General features: G+C 35.1%; 1 protein-coding gene across 1 annotated transcript; it reads right to left on the bottom strand.

The window, feature by feature from the left end:
* Nucleotides 1–603: 603 nt before the first annotated feature.
* LOC141344449 (macrophage mannose receptor 1-like) lies at nucleotides 604–6,076 on the bottom strand. Its single transcript, XM_073849346.1, has 7 exons — nucleotides 6,040–6,076; nucleotides 5,627–5,962; nucleotides 5,223–5,594; nucleotides 1,500–1,841; nucleotides 1,083–1,418; nucleotides 871–971; nucleotides 604–738 (listed from the first exon to the last, which is right to left on the bottom strand). Exons 1-7 carry the CDS (start codon nucleotides 6,074–6,076, stop codon nucleotides 604–606), a joined length of 1,659 nt encoding a protein of 552 aa, XP_073705447.1.
* Nucleotides 6,077–8,635: the final 2,559 nt, after the last annotated feature.

The raw sequence follows: 8,635 nt of genomic DNA, 5'->3' as shown, positions 1-8,635 counted from the left end.
TGGTTGATGTGTAATGGTCATCAGCATGCTAAACTCCTACGTAAATGTGTTACAGTTGATCAGAATGGATATTGTTCTTAAAGGGTGGCATCTTCCTCAACTATTTTTAATGGGTAAAAACTTCATCCGCTTTGTTGTCAACATTTATTTATTATTGCTTTCAAATGCACAGACAAAGTTATTTCCATGTAATAGTAACTTGTTTAGAAAGAAACAGGCATCTTTTGCATGAAAGCTAGACTAAATGTAAACTAAAAAAAAAGGCTACTCCCATGCTAATGTATTCTTGGAGATAAAATTTCAAGTTTTACAATGCAAATTGATTTGTCCTCAAATGCTTCTGTGCTAAAGTTTAATACTATTATTACAAAAACATATTGAACTAGAGCATTGAAATGATGCATGTATAGTTAAAGACAATCTGTTAGATTTTACAATACATCTGTTTATAGGTAAACTAATTCTAGATTCATTATAGTTATTGACAGAACTTTTTTTCACAATTGATTAAGATAATGTTTCAATAATCTATTACTACTGTTCCTCTAAATAATATAGCAAAATTTTAGTTAATATTCCTTAAATCTGTTTTCTTTAGAGAGATTACTGCTTACTACATTTATTATTTGAATTGGCAGTAGGGTTCTTTTCCTGAAGAAACACTTCTCCACCTTCCTGCTTTATCCAGCTTGTTTTACTTTCACCTTCCAGCCCCATGCTCTTCAGCTTTTCACTTATCTGGAAGACCATTAAGAAAAGTCACGTCATACTTATACTGTTTATTTATTTATTTAGCTTTAGTTCATACTTTGGAAATTCTGGTGCAAGAAAACAAGGTTATAATGAAACTGAACCCAGGGGGATACAAACCTCATTCAGAATGGCCATCTGTAGCGAAAGATCATTCAGTGTGCATTTTCCACTACATGTCACTTTCAGTCTGATGATCTGTTTTTTAATGAATCTCTCAGCTATAGGGAAATACAACACAGAGGACAGAAAAATTAAAACGTTTTGTTTGTAATATTAGTTTCAAAACCTTTTGTTTGAAGGATTTAATTCTGTGAACTGGTGATACTCACCTCCATGGCAGATAAAAGGCTGCTGTAGATCACAGTTGTATTGAGCCCATTTCCCAGAATCATTTCTTGACATTCCAACACAGTCACCAAGTCCTGAACTCTGGAATGGTTGACCTGCTGCCCAGTGTCTGAAGAAGTTGATCCATTTATCAGACCATTCCCAAGACTCCCGGAACAGACCAAACCAGATGTACCATCCTTTTAAAATAATGTTTACTATCTGGTTATTTTCAACAGAGTTGTGAATGGTGGGAAGGTCTGTATAATGCTGTCTGCAGTAGCTCTGAGCATCACTCCAGATTTTAGCGCTCTGTACCATGATGTATCCTGTATTTCCTATTAAGAGATGCACAGAAACAATAAAATTCAGAACAGAAAAAAAAAAACAGATTCACATTCTCAAATTTAAAAGAACACTGAACTCACCATAGCACACAAAATATCGCTTATAGCTACATGACATATCATGCCAAACACCAGAATAAGTAGCTACACAATCTCCATCCTCATTTGGCTGTCCTGAAGCCCAGTTATAGTACTCAGAAGTTGTGTTTTCTCCATTAGACCAAGCCCAGCGTTTTTGTGTTGCCCTCTTCAGTCCAATCCACACTGATCCACTGTATCCAGCATCCACTATATTCACCAGCCTGTTCACATCATCCATGTTGTCTGCAGTAGCCAAATCAGTGAATCTTTCTCTACAGTAACTCTGAGCCTCTGGCCATGACATTGCTGTATTTATATAATGGTACGGACGAGAAGAGGCAGAACTGCTCCAGAAGAGCCCTGTTAAAATCAACATGTTAAACCATCTATATGTGAACACTTCATAAATACAGATTAAAAATGAGCAAACCAACCTGACAGCAGAAGCAGCGCAAACATACTGTCGTCCATGATGCTCACACAGATCCTCACTGGTGTTCATCCTCACTGTCTGCTGCTGTATTCTAATGTGTAGGAAAATAAGTGCAAATGAAACCTACAGATCTATTGCCATTATCGATAATGGAGGGTGTGGACTTCCCTAGCTTCGAGCCAGTAACTAGAAAGTAGGAATTCATATTGGTGAAAGTTTTGTTTAAAGGGTTTCTCCACCCCAAAATGAACATTGTCATCAATCAATCACTAACCCCCATGTCGTTCCAAACCCGTAAAAGCTTCCTACGTCTTCGGAACACAATTTAAGATATTTTGGATGAAAACTGGGAGGCTTGTAACTGTCCCATTGATTGCCAAGTAATTAATATGATCAAGGCTTAGAAAAGTGTGAAAGACATTGTCAAAATAGCCCATCTGCCATCAGTGGTTCAATCTGAATTTTATGAAGCGACGAGAACACTTGCCCCTATGGGTGCAGTGTTTATGCAAGTAGTACTCCATTGAAAAATAGACTTCAGGGCAATATAACGTTCCAATCAAATTAATAACAATATAGTAATAATAAATGCTGTTTGGCGTTTGGCGTGACTTGCCTGGAACGCTACAAAGTGGTAAGTCGTGGTTTAAAGTCGTGATTTACGGGCTTAAAAACCTGCCTGGAGCGCAGCACAAGTCACCATTGGTAGCGGGATTTATTGTAATGCTTTTTTCCCTCAGTTGGTCAAAACAAACGTGGCAGACTTATTACTTGTTCAGATGACAATATACAGTGAAAAATCTTATTTGGGTCATATATTCGCAGTCTAGAATCTGTGATTCCTAAATACAGTATCCACACCGGAGCAGTGACTGACTGCCACACATACTCCTAAAAACATTCACAAGATTCATCCGTGCTGCAGCTGTGCCGATGCACTACCCACGCAAGGAAGATAATTCCGAACACAGCTGCAATTGCAGGTTTTTTAAACAGAGATGGCGACAAAAAGGCAAAACTTACGGACTGCAGCTGTAAAGGTTACACTTTTCTCTCTTATTTTGCGCAATTCCTTTTCACACAGTGTCCCTGTCACGGAATGACTCCAGGAGAAAAAAATTGATCCAATTGCAATTTTATAATAGTGGTTCAAACAATAATCAAAAAACAAAGCAACAGGCAAAAAGTAATCCATAAAGACAGGGTAACAAAAAGGCAACGTAACAGGTCCAATACTGCAGCAACAAAAGACAAAGTGAGCATAAATAGTGATGAGTAAATGACCTACTACTGTTGATAATCAGTACAGAGAAAACTGGGCAAAGGACTATGGGAATGGAGTTCATGGCATGTAACAGTGGAAGTGGAGAGTGGCATCAAGTGGACAGTCTAAGGCACAACAACTAGACACTGGAAAAGTCACTTCTTTCCAAAAATGATTTGCCGATTTCTTATTCTCCTCTCTGCATAGAGCATTAAAAAAAGATGTATTCTTTATTACCAGTAATTAACAGTAGTCTAATTAAACTTAATATGAATTGTATTTACTTTTTATAAGATGGGCTGGACTAATTATTATAGTCATTGACATTCACTTTCAGAAAAATCATTTCACAGGCTTTCAATAAATGGTATATTTTACAATATGACCATTGACGTTAATGAACTGGAGTGTGTTTCCAAAAAGCATCCTTAGACCATAGTTGCCTTCAGGAAACACACCCCTGGTGGCTCAAAGGATGAACAGCATCTAACACCACTATGTTCTGATTTGTCACTGATAAAAGTAAAATATACAAATGAGACTTAAATGGATAATTAGTAATTGCATAATCAATAATGGCATAGTATGTAATAGATTTGAACAATGCCACAGTCCTTTGACCTAACCGCATAGACAAGGTTCACGTTTAGCTTCATACATTACATAATAATTAATAATAATAACTAGATATTTCTAATGGATTAATACTTCTATATCTACAGTTATTTTCATTTCAGATTACACAGGAAGTGAATCATTTGCATTCAGCTAGTCTAAATGTAAATAGAAAAGTGCTACTGTACTTCCTTTGCTGCGGTCATATGCTGATTAAATCAGGACGGTCCTTTAGTCTTGGTTTTAAAATGCAAATTTGGTTTCCCTTAAATTCTTCTGGGTATATGCAAATGTATACACATCTCACATCACTGTATTAGTTATCAATTTTAAATTTGACATTTTTACCTACCTAGCATAAAAATGAGAAGAACATGCACAGGATGTTACAATTTCCTTCAACTTTATTATTAGAGTGATATCATCATCATATATGCAGTACATATAAAATACAGTTAGATTGCATATGCTTACAATCTTTTTCGAAGTATAGTTTTACAAAAATTTCAATATAAAACTAGAGCATTAAATGCTAAAAGTTATTAAAGTGAAAGTTTAATCTTGTAAGAATGCAACTATTTGTATTAACAGCTGAACTACTGAACTAGTTATTAATGTAGTTACTAACCTATTACTTATACTATGTCTATTCATGATTTTTAAATAATGTTGACTGCTACCACTACTTCCTTCTTTGTTTAGACATTTACTTTATATTCTTTACATCTGTTTTGAAGATTACATTAAAGAAGTACATTGATTATTACTGTCATCATCTGAATTGGCTGTATGGTTCTCCTCCTAATGAAACACCTCTTCACCTTCCTTCTTTATCCATCTTATTTTGCTCTCACTTTCTAGTCCCATACTCTTCAGCTTCTCCCTTATCTGGAAGACCCACAAGATGAAAAAAAAAAAAATCTGTTAAACATATGTTAGTATAACAGTGGTATACCTAGCTAGTATTCCTTCAAATTTTGAGAGATGAAGATTAACAACATTTCAGAAAAAAAGTATTTATAGATTTTTCCCTATTCTCCACATACAGACTACGTATCTCCCTTAAGTCTACCTCAACAGCAAACATACTGATAATAATGAGTGGATTTTAAGACATTTCACCATGTGCATACTGTCCAAATTGAGTTGTTGAACCAGAATTTGAGAATGAAATTGAACTTGAAGGCAGATACAAACCTCATTCAGAATGCCAGTCTGTACTGAAGGATCATTCATTGTGCATTTTCCATTACAGGACAATTTCAGTCTGACAATCTGTTTTCTGATCAACTCGTCTAAAGAAATAGAAAGTCAACATAGAAGATACATAAATACATGAAAATTTGTTTTGTTTGTTTTTAGAGTGATCAATCACTTTATTTAAATATTTTTTCTTTTAACTGGTAAAAGTCACCTCCATGGCAGATAAAAGGCTGCCGCAAGTCACAACTGTATTGAGACCATCTTCCACTATCATTTCTTGACATGCCCACACAGTCACCAGATCCTGAACTCTGGGATGGTTGACCTGCTGCCCAGTTTCTGAAGAAGCGACTCCATTTGTCAGACCATTCCCAAGAGTCCAGGAACAGACCAATCCAGACCCACGCATTTGGTGGAATCATACCAGATACTCGGTTAATGTCGTCTTTGTTGCGGATGGTGGCCAGGTCTGTGTGATACTTTCTGCAGTGGCTCTGAGCTTCAGTCCAATTTTTATAAATCTCTATTACGACGTATCCAGTTTCTACAGTATTAAAAAAGAAACATTTATCTTTTCAGCTAATCATATACAAATATTTACACAAATCCTTAACTCAACATTGTAGCAAAAAAAGTGTGCTTTGTGGATCATCATTCCCTGGTTGTCGACTAGCCCATTTACTGTACTAAACTGTGCGAGTGTATCATCTCCATTTGACCAAACCCAGTGTTTCTGCATCCTCTTATTCAGTCCAATCCACACCTTTCCTTTGTACCCAGCAATCACTATATTCACCAGCCTGTTCAGATCATCCATGCTGTCTACAGTAGCCAGATCAGTGAATCTCTCTCTGCAGTAACTCTGAGCCTCTGACCATGACATTGCTGTATTTATATAGTGGTATGGACGAGAAAGACCAGAACTGCTCCAGAAGAGCCCTGTTAAAATCAACATGTCAAACCATCTATATGTGAACACATCATCTTAAATACAGACTACAAATGAGCACACCAACCTGACAGCAGAAGCAGCACAAACAGACTCCTGTCCATGATGCTCACACAGATCATCTAAGAAGAAATGATCAAACAAATAATCTATTTTCTGTATCACACTTCTGCTGACGTTACAGATTTACCATGGCTTCACATACTTTATGACAATGCAGGGCCGTTTTTTTAAAGAAAATTCCATGGGCCGGACTGACTACTAGTATTATAATTTTATTATGATTTTACCTGTATTTATAATCCTTTTTAATGCTAGATTAGTTTATTATTTTGTTATGCACCACACAGACAAATGATCATTTAATTTCAAAAGATATACAGGTGCATCTCAATAAATTAGCATGTAATGGAAAAGTCCATTTATCTTAGTAATTAAACTCAAATTGTGAAACTTGTGTATTCGGCCCGCGGGCCTTAGTTTGGGGACCCCTGCATTAAACTCTCATTGCCATTTAAACTTCATATAGAGAATGAGAAGAGGAGGTTTAGTCTGCACTATATTACTAAATTCTCTAAAACTAAAGGTCTTAAATGTTTATCTGTTAGTGTAAAGAACATTGTAGAATTAAATGCTTTTGCATGCATACATATTAACACATATCTTGTGATGACAAGGCACGAGTAACTTTGATATTCAAAGAGCTCATTTTTATGATATTTTCACATAGTGAACCATAGAGATTATTATTATTATGAATACTACGAGTAGAACTAATAAAATGTCTAAATCATGAGTTGTACTGTAACAAAGGTCCAGTAGATTACCGTTTATTATTATTTGAGCTCACCAAAAGTTTGCTGTCCTCATGAATCAGGAGGGCAAGCATTGTTGCAATGAATGCTTAAATCCATACAGATAAGTACAACATAATCAAATGATATGCAGATTTTTTTATGACAAGGCGTGAGTAATTCTGATATTCCAAGAGCTCATTTTCATTGAAGACATTTTTGCATGTTGTCTCCAGTCAGAACATCTTGTCCTAATCACTTATTTTGATATTCAAGATATTTGATTGCGCTTTTTCAGTGGCTGCCACATCAGATCGTCTACATCTGTAAACATGTTTAAAACCAGCCTCTAAGGCATATTTGTTTAATGAGGCCTTGCTTTGTGAGGAGTATAGGTTCAGATTACATTATTTTATTTTATTTTTTTGCTCTTGCTGTGTTTTTATAATCTCATTCTTTGTATTTTATGTAATTGTACAGCGCTTTGTGTTTTTAAAAGTGCTTTATAAATAGATTTAGATTGATTTGATTTTGCTATTGATATTTTGACACTAAATTATATGACCTTCACTACTTCTAAAATAATTTCATGCTCCATGCTAGTATTGGGCAGAATCAGAACAAACACTTTCCCCCATAAATTCACTGACATGTTGTTTCACAAATCACTCAAAATACACTTTGTTCCTAAAAATACATGTTGCCAGATCTCACAAAAAATGTCCAAGTTGCTATAGTACTTTTTAAAATGAATAAAGTATAAAAAACTGTGAAAATGCAGCTGGTAACTTACCAATAACTCTATATCTACAACTATTTTAGTATTATTTAGAATTACACAGGAATTGAATCACTAAAAATAAACAGAAACAACTTCTGCATAATAGTTAGTCTAAATGCCAAATAGAAAAGTGCTACTTCCATAATGATTAGTAAATAAACACAAAAATCACTCTACGCCATTTAATTCTGCAGCGTTAGACTTTACTTTCGGTGAATTTCACATGTTTTTGGTTCAGACTGTAGACTGCTTACTGTATGTGAAAATCTTTGGAAGATATTACTAAACATAATGCTGCCAGCTAAATATATACTCTTCACCAATAAAGGAAGATCCTTTAGTTTTACAATGCAAATTTGATTTATAATAATACTATATCTACTGTATTGTCTATATTTTACTTTAGGTTCAAAATTTAGGTTTAGGTTCAGACACACAGACACACACACACACACACACACACACACACACACACACACACACACACACACACACACACACACACACACACACACACACAGAGACACACACACACACACACACACACACACACACACACACACACACACACACACACGCACACACGCACACACGCACACACGCACACACGCACACACACATTTCCATGAAACTGTAACTAATTTTCAAGATTTTGCATAATATAGTCAATATGTAAATAGAAAAGGGCTACTCCTATACTAATGAGTTCATGGAAGTAAAACTTCTATAGCATTAATTTCTTCTGCCCACATGTAGGTCAAACACAATAAAATATATTGATGTTTGTGATGACAAGTTGTATAATCAAAAAGCTCATTTTCATTCATGTTCATATCTTCATCTTGAAGATATTTTGACACTGAATCAAAACACTCCGTTCTAAAAAAGCCTTTATTCCAAAATATGAACACTTTTTAAAAACTGTTTAAATATGTTTAATCAAACAATCTTCAGTACAGCTAAAAATCATGTAATGGTCTATGTTAATCAATAACTGGGCACTTTCCCCCATAAATAATACATTTTATGACACAACAGCTACTTTTTTGAATAAGTAATAAATATGAGATCACAAAAAGAGTATGTTT

The sequence above is a fragment of the Garra rufa genome, chromosome 10 (genome assembly GCF_049309525.1).
Source record: "Garra rufa chromosome 10, GarRuf1.0, whole genome shotgun sequence".
Classification (NCBI taxonomy): Eukaryota; Metazoa; Chordata; class Actinopteri; order Cypriniformes; family Cyprinidae; genus Garra; species Garra rufa.
This window is presented reverse-complemented; position numbering and strand designations above follow the sequence as displayed.